The sequence below is a fragment of the Artibeus jamaicensis genome, unplaced genomic scaffold (assembly GCF_021234435.1).
Source record: "Artibeus jamaicensis isolate MK-2021 breed Jamaican fruit bat unplaced genomic scaffold, CSHL_Jam_final contig_64, whole genome shotgun sequence".
NCBI lineage: Eukaryota > Metazoa > Chordata > Mammalia > Chiroptera > Phyllostomidae > Artibeus > Artibeus jamaicensis.
This window is the reverse complement of record NW_026521911.1, coordinates 15,644,071-15,663,909: the sequence shown is the minus strand read 5'-3', so window position 1 is coordinate 15,663,909 and position 19,839 is coordinate 15,644,071. Positions and strand designations below refer to the sequence as shown.

The 19,839-nt window shown below is 36.3% G+C and overlaps 1 protein-coding gene across 7 annotated transcripts in view; it reads left to right on the top strand.

The window, feature by feature from the left end:
* NOX4 (NADPH oxidase 4) overlaps positions 1-19,839 on the top strand; it is a 177,919-nt gene that overhangs the window by 140,445 nt on the left and 17,635 nt on the right. For all 7 annotated transcript variants that reach the window (XM_053670823.1, XM_037137613.2, XM_037137612.2 and 4 more), the window contains 2 exons: positions 13,121-13,240; positions 14,803-14,911. In XM_053670823.1, the coding sequence (XP_053526798.1) occupies positions 13,121-13,240; positions 14,803-14,911 (229 nt within the window). The remainder of the gene's footprint in view (positions 1-13,120; positions 13,241-14,802; positions 14,912-19,839) is intronic.

The following is a 19,839-nucleotide window of genomic DNA, read 5'->3' as shown; positions in this document are numbered from 1 at the left end:
AGTCTAAACTGTGTTTTATTTTGGACATTCCTTTAACCACTTTTTTTCCTGTTGGTATTTACTGATCACTTTTCTACAGTAGCTATTCTTTATCTCCTAGTAATGCTGAGGGCATATATTATGTGGGATTTTATTTGCAGTTTTTGTTGTTCATACAATATGGGAGAAGATTCATGTTCAGGTAGCAAACATTCTCCAGCTCTCAAAACCACTAAATCATTATTTTTTAATAGAGTCTCAACAAAAATAATATTCACAGAATACAAAATGAAAACAGAGAGGAATTCTGATTTTATTACTGACAATAGTGGAGTTATCTGGAAAGATTCACAAGAGCACCGCTTCTCGGAATTTGATGTGCATATGACTCACCTAGAAATCTTCATAAAACACAGACTAATTCAGTAGGTCTGAGGCTGGACCGACAATTCTGACTTCCTCACAAGTTCTCAGATAAAATTGATGATGTTGGTCCGAGAACCACACTTTGATGAGGGTATAACACATCAGTCAAAGGCTAAAGAAGGGCTTTTTATTCTCTTCATGGTCAAATTTTACCTCATCTGTCACCGGGGAAGAGAGAAGTACGTAGTGTGCCAAGCAGAAAACAGGAGAGTAGAATAAAGAAGTGTCTCTTCTCCTAGCCACTCATCTTTGATTACAAAGGAACATCTTGAACAAACACCTTTCCTATGAACTGAAAATTTTAGTTTGTTTACATTAAGGTACATCCTGTGACATTCTTTTGTATTTTTGTTTGTTCCGTTCTACTTTTTCAGTTTCTTCCTCTTCTCTTTCTCTTTTTGTCTGTGATTATAAGATGTGTAATGATGATAGAGGCCATGGACTATTTCTTAATTAAGTTGAACTCTCTAGACTAATGGGGGAAAATGGCAGAAACAAAATATAGTGCAAAGAAATTTGGGGCTTGAAAGTTTGTGAAAGTTTCCCTGGCTGGTGTGGCACACTGGATTGAGTGCTGGCCTGTGAACCAAAGTTTGCTGGTTCAATTCCCAATCAGGGTACATGCCTGAGTTATGGGCCAGGTCCCCAGCAGGGGGCGCTCAAGAGGCAAGCACACATTGATGTTTCTCACCCTCTCCCTTCTTTTCCTCTTTCTAAAAAATAAATAAATAAAATTTTTTTAAAAGAAAGTTTATGAAAGCTAAGGTTAGCCAGCAATGAAGATAAAGACTTCCTGTTCACCTTCCAGTAGGAGGATAAGTTTCCATTTAGAAAAAGCAGGAGAGCTAGGAAAAGGATGGAATGATTTGTTTGAGGGGAAAAAAGTAAAATATTTGAGCCTAAAGGCATATAATAAGTCACAGAGAATAAAAGGATTCACTACCATCTAAATAAACAATAGTTTAAATTAAATACAATTATTAAAATAGCACTTTCTGTTGGAAAGGCTTATTGTAGTGCAGAAGTCTGTAGATCTAAATTCAGTCTTAAAGTGTGCTTAACCGAATACTGTGTGTTCTCGACAGACTTTCAGAGAGCTATTTCAGTAAGGTTTGCAGCTGTGTTTAAATATATGTTGGAGTGGGGTGTGAACTTTGGCTAGATGTTACACTTAAAAATTCACTAGGGGTTGGTCAGTTTATAATTCATGTATCCAGTTAACCACCTAGTGTTGGAACACTTTGAAGAGTTCAATAGCTTTTCTTTTATATTTGTTGAAATAGTGCATATCAACGAAAGTTTCAAGTTGCATGTTAGCAGATCAAGCCTACATTAGTCAGCACAAAAAAAACAAAAGGCAAAAACATTTTGCCATTTTTGCCATTACTAAGTACAGCACCGGATATCCATCTACAACATGTGTGTGTGTGTTTAAGAGTGAAAAATAAATACAATATACTATACTATGTGCTCAGTAATCACCTTATTGGTACGGAAAATCTAAAAATTTTCCCTAACACACATTAAAAATTTAATTTTTATCATTTAATTACAGTTTACATGCAATATTATATTACTTTTAGAGGTACGGCGTAGTGCTGAGACTTTTATATAACTTACAAAGCGATCCTCCAAATAAGCTTAGTGTCCATCTGGCACTATAAATAGTTATTACAGTGTTATTGACTATATTCCTTATGCTGTACTTCACCTCCCATGAATACTTTGTAACCGACAATTTGTAGTTCTTAATTCCTTCACCTTTTTCATCTAGCTCCCCACTCCCCTCCCATCTGGCAACCAACAAACAGAACAGAAACAAACACACATTTGTAATTCTTAATGCATGTTTGGAATGTTAGGTAGGATGTGAAGGAAATTACTTGGAGTCATAAAGCATAAGGAATTTTCTACCTAGATGAGTGAATGAAGTGAGCGTCTGAGTATATGTTTTCTCTTAACAACAAATCTAGTTTTCCCCCCAAATAATAAGGCTGGTCTCAATGGGTCACACGTGTGTTTGACAGAGATAAGTCCTGGACTCTGAGGACAGCCAGAGAGCAGGTCAGAGACCCCTGCTAGTTGCCTACGTGAAACGTCACCACTGGATAAAGGAGAGATTAAACAGTTTGCTCTGCAGGAGGAGATAGTAGGGGTAATTGACTTATTTTGCCCTTGGCTCTGAGATTTTTTTTTAAAAATCTCCCCTGATATTTAGTAAACAAAAGCTCAATCTCACTTGGGTTGGAACAGTGAATTGATAATATGTATGTAGCCCAATAAACCCAGAGTCTGTAATTTAGTTCAAAGTGATTTCAGATTTATGGTGTTCTCCCGTTTTGCCTGGAAGAAGATGAAAATCCTCTTTTGGAGAACACATTTTAATTCTCAAAGGATTCCTGTACACAACGCACCAAGGAACATGAGCTCATATTTTTTTAAAATGTGGAAACAAAAACACCATGAGCACATGGTAGTAGAAATCATATATTCAAATATTATAAAATAAATGTTTAATACATCTGAAGAAATAAAAGCGTTAAGATGATTAGGACACATGGGACAATCAAATTTCTCAAAGCATTTTTGAAAAGAAGAACCAGTAAGATTCTAAGAATAAAAGATATGATATCATAAATTTAGCAGATTAACACAGCTGTAGAGAGAATTTATGAATGGTCAAGTAGAACTGAATTAGTTATCCAGAATGCAGCACAGAGGGACTAAGATATGAAAAATATGGAGGAAAGGCTGAGAGAGATGGTAGATGGAGCGAGAAATTTCTGCATTTCTTTACATTAAAGATCCAAAAGGAAGGGAAAAAGGAGAAAGTATATGTAGAAGATAGAATATTTAAAGAAATAATAGTCCAAATTCTGGGTTACCAGTAAGTCCCAAGCAACATAATAAAATAAACTCGCCATAGGAAACACCAGAGTTTCTTTATAGAAAACTAAAACGGAGACCAAGACTAAAGCCAGAGTAGTCAAGAGAGGGATGGGGAGGGTAAGAAATAAGAAAAGGTGGACGGATAGTACAAGATGGTATTTTGGTAAGTGATGCAATGTAATTGAACTAAATCCTTCCGTTCAGAGGAAACGACTTGCAGACTGGAATGAGAAAATAGAATGATAAGCTGTTTTCAAGAGTCACACAAAGTGAAGATCCAGAAAGGCTGAAAGTTAAAGAAGGTAAAGCGTATAAAAGAGATAATCTAGCTGAAGAATAATTGTTTCCGGTAAAGTGGACTTTAGGGTAAAAATATTTGTAGGCATAGAGTTACTGATCACTGATAGAAGTTTCAATTGATCATTTCTCTGAATGAAAGAATTAAAACAAACCCCTGTTTGGGGAAGACAGTTTTGGTGTGTTTCAGTATAAACAAAAACAGAGTTTATTCTGGTGGTGGCATAAGCCACCTATTAGATATGTGGCCTCGAGCAAACATTCAAACTTCTAGCACCTCAGCTTCTCCATCAACAGAGTGGAATAGCAGCACCTCGCCCTCCATTATAAATGGAGCATGCAGCACTGTGCCAATCACATAGCACTAATGTGGTCAGGAGAGGTCAGGAAAATGGTTTTACGTGGTAGTTATCTTTCTAGAAACAAAAAGATTTATCCTATAAATGTATTTTGGTCCAAAAAATAATCCTTCGGCTGTCTAGTTCAAATGTAGCTATTCCCTATAGAAACTTCACTTCTCCAGAGACTTGTCATAATTTAAAACTTCATTGGATATGGCTAATAATCACAAGATCTTTATCTTTTATATCTTAGGCTAGCACATTTTTCTTTTATTTTTTAAGTATATTTATTGAGTAAATTCTATTCCTTTACAATGTGAATATTAATTTCTAAGAAACTTGCATTTATCAAAGTATGTGATTAAATGATATTTTCGTGGTCACAGAGAAGTTGGGGATAGAGAATTTCAGAACCGTAACAACAAAGCTACCTCCTAAGCCCTGCCCCTGCTGGATTCTCCATAATAAAAGTAGCTTTTTAAAAAGTTGTAAGTGTGTAGCTATAACACCTAGACACCACTGAACAATTCTAGCACTCGACCCCATGTAGCTTTTGCTAAGAATGATGGGTTCTTTTTTCCCCATCCCTGCAAAGACCGTCTTCAGCAAGGTGTCTGTGTACATCCTTTTCTCTTTTATCACCTGCATGATTGAGCACAAGGTTGCCACGCAGAACAGCTGTGCAGCAAGAAGCTCTTCTTTTCCTGCTTGTGTGCAAGCAGCTACTTTCTGGTAATTCTCACCTATAAACCAGAGTCTGTCAGAAGAGCACATATTATTCCATCTAAGAGGGGTGGAGCTTCAGATGGATCATGGCACCTCTTGGGACATTAGGTTCCTCATTTGTTAAATGGGGGCAATAATACTATACCTACCTTATAAAGTGTTAAGCTTATGACAGGTGTGAAAAGTGCAAAGCATTGTGTATATGTAAAGTGGATATATAATACACCTAACTTATTTCTCAAATTGCCCTCTATTTTATACTGTGTGTGTTTATCCTTGCCACTCTCTTCTTGTTCTTTTAACCCTTAATGTTCTCTTGATTAAGTAACCTTTTTAATTGATAAGCACATGGATGGGCTGCAGGGATATAGAGATTAGTAAGAAACAATCCTCTTCTCCTTGAGAAACTTAAAGTTCAAGGTTAAATATACATTTTTGAGATGACTTAAAATATATTCTTTATTATTTTTCCTCTTTTTTATTAAATTTGTTTGAGTGACATTTGTTAATAAAATTATGGAAGTTTCAAATGTACAATTCTATAATGTATCACTATGCATTGTGTGTTTGCCACCTAGAGTGAAATCTCCTTCCATCACCGTATATTTGACCCCCGTTTACCCTTTACTACCTACCCACCCAACCCCTCTTTCCATCTGGTAACCACCACACTGCTGTCTGTCTATGAGTTTTTTGTTTGCCTATTTGTCTTATTTGTTCATTTGTTGCTTTCAGTTTTATATCCCACTTATGAGTTAAGTCATACGGTTTTTTACCTTCTCTGACTTGTTTCACTTAGCATGATTTTCTCAAGGTTTGTGACAATGTAGATGGATCTTGAAAATATACTAAGCAACTTTCATCTTTATAACCTACTTGAGTACAAACATTGCAATTATTCATCACTGTTGTTTTTTTTTCTGCAGTAGGTGGTAGTGGGCCTTACTCATAGAAGATCTCCTGCTATTATATGTTAATTTCCTCCATTTATTTTATCTTTAAAATAATTTTTGCAACATCTGCTGTAAGTGAAGTGATCCTTTGTGAAACCTCACAAAAGAAATAGTCCGTTAAAGAATACCTTTTCTTTTTCTTGATTCTAGGTCTCCATTTCCTAAATTGTTCTCTATTCTCTACAACCTTAAAGGACATTTTGTGGAGGAAAGAAATTCGTGATGAAATATATTTACAAAGTGTATCCCCTGCTTGGAGATTATTAAGGCACTTCGGCATGCTACAGACTTAGAGTTTTGAATTAAAGATATTTTCCAAAAAGAAACGAATAAAATAAGCCTTTTCTTAACACATTTTCCAAATTTAGTTGATCATGAAATATTCTTTCTCCCCCTTATATTATTGTTCTTTGAAATCCCTTTTGGGAAATACTACTAAAAGAATACCTATTTTTTAATTAAAATGTTTTTCTTTTAAATATTTATGAATTCTGACTAGTTCTCGCCTCAGATTATCTACATAAGTTCTATTTTAATTTATTATGATATCAGTGTGTTTGGGGGATGTGGTTGGAAGTGTTGGGAAATAAGATTTTGAGAAGTTTTGGTTGTACTTTTTATCTTTTAATATAGTGGAATTATTTTATAGCCGATAAATTGCTCCACTGAGAAAAGATCTGATATAACTGTCGTATCAGCTGATCAATGTTACTCACTAAATCTACTAACACTTAATAGATTCTAATTTCAAAGAAAAACCAATATTTCAAAAAATGTTTATATATATATTTTTTTAAATTTATTTTTAATTTTTGTTATTGATGTTCAAGTACAGTTGTCCCTGTTTTCCCACTACCACTCCCCCCTGCCCCACCTCCCCCCACCTCCCACCCTACCCCCTCTTTGGCTTTGTCCATGGATCCTTTATACGTGCTCCTTGATGACCCTTCCCCATTTTTTCCCCATTATCTCCCTTCCCCCTTCCCTCTGGTTACTGTCATTTTGTTCTTTATTTCATTGTGTCTAGTTATATTTTGCTTGCTTCTTTGTTTTGTTGATTAGTTTCCACTTATAGGTGAGATCATATGCTAGGTGAAATAAGCCAGGTAGTGAAAGGCAAATGCCATGTGATCTCACCTATAAGTTTATATATTTCTGAACAGGCCAGGGAATAGCATTCCTCCTTTTCTTTGAATTTTCTTAGTTCTACAATCTTCATAAAGAAACTTTTTGTTATGGCTGAGCAATGTTCCATTAGGTCACTGTTCCATACCTGTTTTACTCACTCATCTACTGGTGGACACTTGAGCTGCTTCCATATCTTGGCTATTGTAAATAACACTGCAGTGAACCTAGGAGTGTACATGCTCTTTTGAATTCATGTTTTAGATTTCCTCAGATGAATTCCCAGAAGTGGAAGTGCCATATCATAATGCAGTTCTGTTTTTAATGTTTTGAGGCATCTCCACACTGCTTTCCACAGTGGCTGACCAGTCTGCACTCCCACCCACAGTGCACAAGGTTCCCCTCTCTCCACGTCCTAGCCAGCACTTCTGCATTAATTATTGATGAGAGCCTTCTGACAGGCGTGAGGAGATATCACGTTGTGGTTTTAATTTGCATTTCTTTGGCAATTAGTGATGTTGAGCATATTTTAATATGTCCATTGGCCATCTGTACATCCTCTTTGGAGATGTGTTTATTCAGGTCCTTTGTCCATTTTGAAGTTGGGTTGTTTGATTTTTTTGGTGTTGAGTTTTGTAAGTTCTTTATGTTTTAGACAGTAACCCCTTTTCAGATGTTTTGGTGAGTATGTTCTGTACCGGTGAAAAGACAACCATTCTGTAGGTTGTCTTTTCATTTTGTTGATGGTTTCCTTTGCTTCGTAAAACAGTTTTGTTTGATGAAGTCCCATTCGTTTATTGTTTTCTTGTGTTTCCCTTGCTTGAGAAGATATATCAAAAAGAAATCTTCCTACAAGAAATGTCTGAGTATGACTGCCTATGTTTTCTTCTAGGATTTTTATGTTTCATGTCTCACATTTAAGTCTTTAATCCATTTTGAGTTTATTCTTGTGTGTATGGCTATAAAAAAAGAAGAAAATTTTACCCTTTATAATAGCATGGATATACCTGGAGAACATTATGCCAAGTGAAATAAGCCATTCAGAGAAGTCAAGTACCATATGTTTTCACTCATGTGTGGAATCTAATGAACAAACTGACTCACAGAGAGCAGGCTGACAGCCCTGGGGGAGGAAGGTGGGGGTGAAGAGATAAAATAGAAAAAGAGCTCATGGACAGTGACAACGGTGAGGTGATTGCAGGAAGAAGGTCGGTGGGTGGAGGTAGAAGAGGGTATGAGGGGGGTGGATAGTAATGAAAAAATGCAATCAGAGACATTTGTGTACCAAAACACACACACACACACACACACACACACACACACTTAACTTTTCATTAGTCATTAACTAAACTTTAAAAATATGTCAGGTTAATCTTACCTCCACTATGTTGCTGAAAGACTTTGAGTAGTTGCCTTTAACTTCTGTGATCTTGTCACAGCTACAACAATAGTAGTGCTAGAGCATTCCTTTAAAGACAAAGTATTAAGATAGGAAGAAAAATCACTGCTCATAAATTAAAGGCAATGGACTCTGCACATTAATCAAGTTAAATATGTAAAAAATGATTTAAGTAGTTCCTCTTTCTGCTTCCCTCAAAAACCCAGGTGTTGCCAAATAATCAATCATCAGTAGTTTCATTTTTCTATCCCTTCTTTCAAAAAAAATTGAATTCTATTTCACATTGTACAAAAAGCATTTCCAGTGAAAAAACAGCTGATTCTCTAAGGTTCTTTATATCACATTCTTATCTATATTTTTCATCTCATGCCAAAATTAGCCCATTTCTTATCTTACTGCTGGACCTCTCCAATGGCTCAACAGTGGACGGTCGGTGCTCATTGATGCCATTAAGAAACAAACATTTCCGTCATTGTGGCCCTCTACAATTCTTGAAACCTTTTTTCTGTGTTATATTGTATTGTTCCTTTTAGATATGTAGGAAATCAGATTTGTAGAGGACAAGTAACATGCTAATAATCCTAACCCCAGTAAGTGGCTAGAACCCTGAGTTCTTGTCTTGCCCAAAGTTATTCTGCACCTCCAAAGAGTAGATGGAGGGGTATCAGGAGGCTGTGCGTGTGGGCATGCAGGCTGGAAAACAGACAAGTAGGAAAGGTAATTGATGAATGGCTCCTCTCTCTTATCCTTTGCTACAATGTCATGTGTCAGTGTTTCCTTTTTTTGGAAGCAGGCATGAGTAGAGAAGTGAGCAGCACCAAAATTGCTGAGGACAGGAGTTGTGCTTTTCTATCTCCAAAACTTCACATATAGAAGGCACTCGATGGGTATATGCAAGTGGGTGATGTGTTAGATAATCAAAGAGAAGTCCTCTACGAGCACAGGGATTTTTGTCTTTGTCCAGTGCTATAATATCCGGCACCTGAAGAGTGCCTTTTGCAGGACAGGTGCTAAAATATTTGTTAACGAACAGGAACCTGCATGCAATGGTCCAAAGAGCATCAGTCCTTACAAAGAAAAATTCATAAACACAGTTATAAGAGATTGAACAGAGAAAATGAGTTGAAAGTTCCTGGGAAGGGTTTAGCTTGCGTACATATATACTTAAGCCAAAATGTTTTGTGTATTTGTACTTCCGGTTACCTTTCTCAGATGCTTTTATATCTTGCTGGGATGATTCTTCTCTCAGATGCTTTCATACCTAGCTCTTTCACTTGATTTAGATCTCTGTTCAAATGGCACATACACAGAGAGGCCTGCTCTGACTATCCCTTTAAACTGCCTATGCAACATTTCAAGCATATTCAAAAGTAAACAGAATAGTATAACGAATTTTTATGTACTAAATCACCCAGCTTCAATAATTATTTTACCTATTTAAAAAAAAACATTTATCACTATGTGGAATTATAGCATTTGTCCTTTTATATCTTTATGTATGGGCTAGTCCCTTTCCCATTAAAATAAAAAATCCATGAGATCAGGGACTCTTTTTCTGTCTTGTTCACTTCTATATCCCAGACACTTTGAATAGTATCAGGCACATTGCAAGTACAGAAAGTCATTTGTTGAATGAAGAAATGAGTGCCTAATTAAAAGAAGATTGCACTAAGTCTAGTGGATTCAAAATAGTTTCATTTACAATAATCTTATTTTTGCAATTGGAAGTACTTATTTTTAATCCTGATCTTGTTGCTGAATGTTCATGTTCCAAATTTGCTTATATAGTGAGAAGTGGTAGAATCTATTTACATCTGTTGTTTTTGAGCCACTGGTACTTTGAGATTTCTATCAAGAATCCAATATATTGTATCATTAACTTTTAAATATATTTTTTGTTCGTTGAGTAAATAAGCTTTAAAGTGTGCATGGAATAGATGTAATAAGAATTAAACGTATTAGCTTAATACGCTAATATGAATATGTGAATATGTGATCTCTGTTTTTTCTGAATTTTGATGTTTATAATACTACCTTAAGCATCTAAACTTTGATTATTTTTTCTTGAGGTGCAAAAAGTAGCTTTTTTAATATATACGGTATTTTTCAAAGCACTATTCTTGCAAGTTTCCAGGACTTAAGAAGGTGCTGAACATGTAGTAGTCACGAGTGTCTGAGCTCTGCCACAGTGACTAGTTAACCTTGAAATATTGCTGAAAATGTGACAAAACACATTTCTTACTCATAAAGTATCTTCTGTGAGTCTAGTCACCCTCTAGGAAGCTTCCTTCAAGTGTTAAGTCAAGGATTTAATTGGCTTTGTCTTCTGGTTCAACTCATGGCTTTAGTTCCCATGGGAGGGGAAGAGTTTTCCTTGCCTCATTCCAGTAGTAACAGGTATCGCTGCCACTCACACAGCCCAGCTCACTGGTCAGAATTAGACATAAGGTTCAGTATAACTTACAAAAAGCTCAGGAAGTGTAGTCTACTGTGGACCCAGGAGGAAAGGAAATCAGATTTTAGCAATGATTAATAGTATATAACACAGACTACGTGCCATAGACCTCAGAGGTCAAAAGACTATCTATTCATTAATTCATTTAGCAGACATATACCAAACACTTAACTGGTAAGCCCACAAATGCCTAATCTTAAGTGATCTGTTGCAGTCACTCTAGACAATAAAAGACAGGCATATCATAAGACTGACAACATAAATGTACTTTTTAAGACTGTTACTGTTTTTTTCAGTAAATTTTTTTATCCTTAACTGAGGACATGCTTATTGATTTCAGAGAGGGAAACATTGATGTGAGAGAAACATTGATCAGTTGCCTCTCATACATGCCCCAAGTGGGACCAAACCCACCACTTAGGCATGTGCCCTGACTGGGAATTGAACCCGTAACCTTTCTGTTTATAGGACAACACTCCAAACAACTGAGCCACACTGACCAGGGCAGCAAAGTTATGTTTTTTACAGTAGAAAAAAGCTTTAAAATTCCAGTGCCTTATACACACGTGTTAATTTTTTAACATAAAAGTATCTAAAAGTAGGTAGCCTGGAGGCTATGGTAATTGACAGTTATGATAATTAATAATCATAAAAGATAAGTATTTAGACCATCAAGTCAACATTTTAAGCACCACCACAAAGGAAAGAAAGGGAGAGGCATAAAGAGATGCAACTTTCAACTAAAACCACTTCTTTCAAGGAGCCTTCCAGTTTTTCCAATTGTGCTTATACATATACCACTTTAACCAAAACAGTCATGCAGCCAAAACAGTTAACCTTGGGAAATGTAGTGTTTTTCTGGGTATTTTGCCTCCCAAAAATGGAATTAATGTTTTGTCACTAGGAAAGAATGGGAGGATGTGTGCTGAGTGAACAATTGGTAAGTTGTTTTGCAGTTAAAAAGGATTCACTCACACACACTCATAATACACACAGTTGAATATATAAACACAAATCGAATATATAATCACAAGTAGAGTAACTCAGATTCCTTTAGATTGTTCTTCATCTGTTTATATACTAATAAAAGCTAACTGGAAACCCTGGCTGGCATAGCTCAGTGGATTGAGCACCGGCCTATAAAGCAAAGGGTCACTGGTTTGATTCCCAGTCAGGGCATATACCTGGGTTGCAGGCCAGGTCCTCAGTGGGGGACACATGAGAGGCAACCACACATTGATGTTTCTCTCCCACTCTTTCTTCTTCTCTTTCCCTCTCTCTAAAAATAAATAAATAAAATATTTTTTAAAAAAAAAAAAAGCTAACTGGGGCAAGAGGAGAAACTTCTTTCTTCCTAGTACTTTTTTGTTCACATAGTAAATAGTTTGGTAACTATTTCTGCTACTGACTTTGCCATTAAAGATAATATTAGTTATTGAATATAGACACAATAAAGCAGTTGGTATTTTAATTTAGTTAAATATAGTAATATAATATTATCAGGGCTTTAACTTGTCAGCTGTCACAGTCCTATATGCATTTTCTTATATAATTAATGTTTCTCTCAAAAAGGCATGCTTAGAAACAGATGTATTGTTTTAATGTTGACAGTTCATAAACAACACTTTCTTATTTTTTTAGGCTTGTCACAATGAAAACAGTAAAGTAAGACCAGAACTATCACAAAACCTAGTAATTGGATGCAGTATGTCTGCTGCATTGTTGGGAAACACTCTGCCTGGTTTCAGGAGTTGTAACTGCCCCCTATGGCTAAGGTTGAGTGAGCGACCTCTGGAATGTGAGCCACTAAGGAGACAAAGCTTGTCCCCTGCCCCCAGTGCTTGGTCGGTTAGTCTATGACGGGTATGACTCCTCAGAGGAGGGGCAACCTAAACCAGACACGATCACTTGGGAGGCCATCATGGAAGGACTTGGGGGGTTGAAACAAAGAGGGAGTGATGGACCCTCACCCCTGGGCTATTCTGACACAGCCCAAGGCCCCATGTCCTCTGGGAGAAGCACTTCCTGGCTCTAATCTACTTAAGCCTGAAAACCTATGATGGGGAAGGTGGTACAGCCCTGTGCTGGAAAGGGTGGGTTCCCCAGGGTGATCAGGCCTAAGAAAGAATATGTAAAATCCTGTGAAACCTGCTTTGTTTAGAATGCTGTCATTTAAATGATAAGGGTCCAAGCAAGAACTTTATTCCTCAAAGTTTTGTGGCTCTTTAGCTATCTGACCCTGACTGAGAATAAGCCCTCATAGTTCTTTGAATGCTATCTATTGTTTGATCCTTACCTGTATTTTTGTGCAAATGAACCCAATAAAATCCCTTTGAGGAGGGGGCTGTTGGCCAGTCCCTTTTGAGGGTTGGCCACCTTTCCTCTCCAAGCAGATCATGTCTTGATAGTTTCACTTCCATCCATGGCGGACGGGGGGAACTTTGTGGGCAAAGTTGCCCCCACACTGCATATTACAGAAAATCACTCTAATTTATTGTCATCTTTCCCACATTTGTCTTCCTTTCTACAGGCTGTATGTTGATGGTCCGTTCGGAAGTCCATTTGAGGAGTCACTGAACTACGAGGTTAGCCTCTGTGTGGCCGGAGGCATTGGAGTAACTCCGTTTGCATCAATACTCAACACCCTGCTGTATGTCATTTTGATCCATTTTATTAGTCCAAATAAAGAACTGCCAATATTTGGGACTTCTCCTTTTTAGCATGAAGTAATTCCTTGTAAAATTCTTCTACTTGCTATTGAAGGAACTTCATTTACTGATTGATGAAGGGGATAATTCAGTGATTCTCAATACATGGTCTTTGGCTTTCAGCGTGCTCTCGTAAAACATGTCAGTATCACACTTATGTGCTCCTCTGCCTCTGTCCTCTGTTCAAGTTGTTCACCAGCTCTCATTTCTCTACTTCTTCATCAGTGTTAAGTGCATTACTTATCTACCAGTCAACAAGTATTCGTGAGCAACTGTGTGTCGATCTATTTCATAGGTAAACACTGCTAATCCAACAATGAATGAAATTGAACCCCTGCCCTTAAAACCTTACATTCAAATGGGGGAGGTAAAAGTAAACCAGTGAAAAAACTCATAAGCAACATTACTTCAGAAAATATTAGAACTATGATGAGAAGAGGTATTCATGGGCTATAGAAATAAAGGTACAGAGCAGTAAAGTAAATAAAGGTAAAGTACAGTCAGGGAGAGCTTTTCTGAGGAAATGACAAATGAGCCCTTCACTCCTTCTTTGTTCTATTACTCAGCAAATTGCAACAGACAGGAGAATAGAAATTTCAGAGGTAAGACTGCTTAACCAGGAAATACTTCTTCAGTTATTTTTGTCCTAGGAATAGAAGCTAAAATTAATTGATTAATATTAATTGCCATGAACACACAAGCAAAATGACAGTAGGAAATTATTCTCAAACTTATTACATTCACTTTTCAAGATACAATTTTTATTAAAAGACTGTTTTATGGAAAACCAAAAAAAGAAATCATAGTGAAGCAATGTGTTTGAATGATATTTTATTTCGGTTTTAGATACTTGATATAAATTTGGGAATTTTGGTAGGTTCTTAGAAAAATAACCATATTGCATGCCAGAAATTATGTTTCTGGAGAACATATTGCGTTATTTGGGCACCTAAAGTTCAGAAAAAGAAAGAATATTTTCTTGACCGCAAGCTTACTTCCTAATTATAAATAGGAATCCGACTTGGAATCATGATTTACTGGAATATATTACATAGTAGGTGGTTGTGAAATCCCCTTCTTTAATGATGTTAAGAAGGGGATAAACAACCAATTTCTGGAATGGTCTTGGCTTGTTTTGCCTGGAAGCCAAGGCGAGAATGATGACGACTGGATCCCTGCCGAGGGGCAGAATTCATTGAAAGGAGAGGACTTTTCTCTGAGATGCAGGGCTCAGATTATTCTTATCCAGGACTTTGGTTTATTGCTTTCGACTGGAAATTAGTGACATGCAGATAATATTTGCAAGTATGAACACTGAATTCATGGAGAGCATTATGTTTTAAATGCATTCGAGAGTTATAGTAAGGGCTATGTCAGATGCTTGAATGTAAATGACTGGTTTTTCTATTGGTTCCTTAGTCATGAAAAGCAGATTTTCAAAGGTACAGGAACTCTTAACATTTTATTTCATCCTCATCATTATCATGTTATTTTAATTTTAAAGGGATGACTGGAGACCGTACAAGCTCAGAAGACTGCATTTTGTCTGGGTGTGTAGAGATATCCGGTCCTTCCGCTGGTTTGCAGACTTACTCTGTGTGTTGCATAATAAGGTAAAATTAGGTTTGTTTTCAACTTGACAGTTTATAAATTTAAGAACAATTATAGTCTTTCAAATTACTAAAGTACTAATGTTTTCTATAGAAAAACGAATCCAAAATTATACAGATAAATAGTAAGGAGGAAAGATCCTTTAAATTTCAAAAAATGGAGATAACATTTGTTAATTGGTACACATCTTTATAAGTCTGTGATTATCTGTGATTATGTGTTTTAACATGGAAATGCTGATTTATATGTTCTAACAGAATATTTTAACATAGAAATGCACGCATGTTCTAATGATGTATACATATACATGAACATGATGTTTGCAAATGCATGCATTTGGGGTGGTGAGGGAAGGCAGATAAAGGGAAACATCAGCAGACAATTGATACTACGCTTTCCATCTTTTGTTCTAATAGCTCTTCTCTCTTACGCCCACCTTTAATATTCCAAATGGACTATCATAAGACCTTTGGCACACTATGCAGAATTTCAAAAAGCCCAAATTCTGTTTTATTTCTTATAAAGATGAAAGCAGGCATTCTTCATCTGCCCTACTTGCAACCATTTATTTCTCTATGAATATGTCTATATATTTTTAAGTTGTACAAGTCATACATGTCTTTTTTTCATCTTTGATGTAAACTTTTTAAATAATTCAAATAAAGCAAAATCTTCCCTTACTACTTTCCCCACCCAATCCACATAATAAGAGGTAACCAGGAGTGTTCTATAGATTCTTGCATACTGCTTGTATTGTTCTGAAAGTTGCTTTCTTAAAGCTATGTCTTGAACATTGTTGGTAATGGTACATACAGAGTTACCTCATTCTTTTTACCTCTATAGAGTATTTCATAGTATGAATGTATCTAGTTTACTGAACCATTCCCTCATGATGGATAATTACATTTTTATTACAAAGAGTACTACAGTGAGTATCATACCTGCCATTTTGTTCAGATATTTAGTCAGGCATTCTATCACTCACCAAATAGTTGCTACCTTCTATACATTAGAAACTGTTCTAGGACATAGAGCTAAATTGGAGATTAAAAAAAAAAACAAGTTTCTGATTTCATGTGATTTACATTCTAAGTAGAGAAAATAGACACTAAACCAATGAATAAATGGGATGTCTGGTTCTGATTAGAACAAAGAAGAAATAGAAAGTGGGGAGAAGCAGCAAATAGTAAGTGATGGAGGACATACTAATGTATATTGTGTATTTGGAAATGCCCGCCAAAAGTGGTATCTGAGCAGAGACCCCCAGTAAAGTGAACAAGGCAAATATCTTGAGGGAAATTTTTTAAGGCAGAGAGACCCGACTTTACAGGCAAGTGCTCTGATGCAATAGTACTAGATTGGAGGAAGATAAAAGAGAGCTGTTGGGCAAATCAGGGTAAGCAAGGGGGGAAATTGTGGGAAAAACAATCAGAGAGGTTGTGTGTGTGTGTGTTTTGGAAGGTGGGGGGAGGGCAGATTACATAAGGCCTTTGGATTTTGTGCAAAAAGAGATGAGTTCTGGAAATGCCCCCGTAATAATTGAAAGCAGTGGCTTGAACAGATGTTTGTACTCCAATGGTCACAGTGTTTTTCACAATAGCCAGAAGATGGAAACAATGCAGATGTCTGTGGATGGATGAATGGGTAAAGAAAATGCAGCATATACATACAATGGAATATTATTCAGCTTAAAAGAATGATACTCTGTGGCATGTTGCAACATGGGTGACCCTTGAAAACATTGTGCTGAGTGAATTCGTTCACACATAGAAGGGCAATTATTACCTGATTCTACTTAATAATGAGATACCTAGAGCAGTCAATTTCATAAAAGGCCGGTTGCCCCAGTCTGAGAGGGAGAGAAAATTGGGACTTACTGGTTAATGGATAGAGTTTCAGTTTGAGAAGATAAAAAGTTCTGGAGTTGGATGGTGTTAATGGTTGCCCATCCATATGAATGTATTCAATGCCACTGAATTGTATACTTAAACATGGTTAAAATGGTAGGTTTATATTATGTATTTTTTACCACAACAAAAAAAAATTAGTTTCCTGGAACCCTCCAGGGACCTGCTGAATCAGGAGGGAAAATAGAGGAATGAGTAGCTACTGAAAGGATGCGAACAAGACTGATCTGACTATAGATCATCTTGGGAAAGATGAAAATGCCATGCCCTGGGATACTTGGTGTGTGAAAATACCAAGCCCTGGGATACTGCGGTTGCTAGAAGAGCAAAAGATGAGTAATGGCTAAAAAAAAGAGACTGGTCAAGGCGATGAGTGAGATAGTAGCAAAACAGAAAGAGAGTTCTGTCTTTGAAGCTAAGGGAGAAAAAATTGTCAGGAAGTGCAAAATCACCACTCTCCAATTTGTGAGTATTTTTTTCTGGGCCAGTGCCAGAGACTAGACTTTCTGAGTTGGAGGTTGTGACTAAACTTAAAATTTTAAATTATACTGACAAAACTCTCCCACAAGAGACTAAAACGGCTTGCATTTGTATCAAAGAATGTGAGAGAAATTTATTCCATTAGACTGATCTCAGTATCTATGAGTCTCTTTCTGTTTTGTTCATCTATTTTGTTCTTTAGATTCCACACATAAATGAAATCACATGATACTTGTCTTTCTTTGTCTTACCTATTTCACTTAACATAATACCATCTAGAGTTATAAATGTTGTCAGAAGTAGTAAGATTTCATTTTCATGGCCGATTAATATTCCTATTGCATATGTCTGTCACGTCTTTTTTATCCAGTTGTCTACCTATGAACACTTAGGACGCTTCTGTTTCTTGGCTAGTGTAAATAATGTTGAAATTAGTGTGGGTGTGCATATGTTTTTAAGCTCGTGTCTGACTATCATGCTGTATACCTGAAATGTATATAAAATAATATTGAATGTCAACTTTAATTGAAAAATAAAAAATTTAGTATTTTGAATAAACTAGCCCATACTTTCTGAGATGAATTGCTAATCCAGATACCTTTGAGACATATTGGATGGCATTCTGTATTTTGCTTATGTGATTAATTACTAAATATAATTGCAATATCAATATTTAGAGTTTTTATTCTCAGTTATTTAGAAGATTATTTTAACTCAAAAATTAAATTAGATATTTTAACCTAAAAGTAAGAAAATATACATCTTTTCATCTTCCAAAAGTGAGCTTTTTCATATCATTGTAGAATCTAAAACCTAACTGTCTAGCTGCCCTAGCCACTCAGTCTTCCAGTCATACTTTCTGAAATGGTTACAAAAGTCACACCCTGAGTGGTCTTTCTTGGCCAGGTATATTGTCCAATCTGGTGAGTTAAGAAAAGAGTACAGCACTAGGTGTCAGGTGACAATCTGGTACCTCTGCTAATAACTGTGACTTGCTTCAAGTCACTTCACCTTTAGAAATCACATTGAGAAAATCAAAAGAGGAACCAGGTCTACATCAGGCATTTGTAGTTTCTACCTCATACTGACTCTAAGACCTTGGATAAAATCACTTAACCTTTGTAAACCCTGTTTACACTTCTAATGTGTAAACGAAGATAACAGCACTTAAGCCTGATGTGAGATTTATCTTTAACATAGCTAAAGGATCTATCATATTGGCCCTGGCTAGTGTGGCTCAATAGATCGAGTGCTAGCCCGTGAATCACAGGGTCACCAGTTCAATTCCCAGTCTGGGGTACATGCCTGGGTTGTGGACCAGGTCCCCGGTGTGGGGGGTGGTATGAGGGGCAACCACACATTGCTGTTTCTCTCCCTCTGTTTCTTCCTCCCTTCCCCTCTCTAAAAATAAAGAAATAAAATCTTTTAAAAAATAAAGAATCTGTCATATTGAAAGTACATAATAAATGATTGCTATAATTTCTGTAAGTGATCTGTAAAATTCCTTTCAAGAGTTACATTCTATTATTTTCAATTTGCGAGGAAAACAAAAAAAAGAATGACAGGCAGGAGAAATAAAAATGAAATACATAATCTTTGTGCATGACACTGTAGTCCTATCTCTTTGCAAGACTGTTGATTCATGTATTTGCTGCCTGGACTTGAAGAAAATTGTCCCTTTAGGATGTTTTATTACTTATCTCCTGTGAGAGATAAGTTGAGATGGAGACATTGAAATTATTAAGAACATTATTTGAATGTGTATAGTTCTTTCTGGGGACTGTTTGGGTAACCGAACATCAGTTATCGAGGTAGGAGTCATAGAACAGCATCCTGGGAGGCTTTTAAGAAAAGAATCAACACAGAGTGTGTATTCCATGAGATGTCACCCATTGCTGGACCTAGAAGTCCCTCAGTTCTCCCCAGTTAAAATCTGTGCATCCTCATTCAGTTCAGAAAGGGCCTTAAAATGAATTTAGTATTTGGATATGACCTGAGGCATTTATTAGATGGGATATGATTAGCGATGATATTTTAAGAATATTATGGGTACTGATAATCATCTCACCACTTTTAAGGTAAACTATATTTCATGAGGATTTTAATATTCATGGTTGCCACCTGTCGGAAAATGTATAATTTTAGATCTGGAAGAGACCTGCAAGATAATATTCAACCATATTGTTGTCTTGGTGAAGAAACTGAAGCCAAAAGAAATTGAGTAACTTGCTAGAAATCTCTGGCCCAGGCAGTCATGGCAATAGACAGAGGTCTTTCAGTTAGTTCCCAAGTTCCCTTTCCATGGAAAAGGGTGACAGATGGCGATGAATCACTGATCACTCCCTGTCTGCAAAATGATTTCCTTTGCATTCCTAAAACATCTACTTGAATCCTATATATAAATTTTTTTAAAGCATTACTTTCACACTATACATACAAACATACATACATATACATATATATATATATATATATATATATACATATTTGCTTGTAGATAATGACTGTGATTAGGCAACATGCATCTTAACAAATTCTAGAAT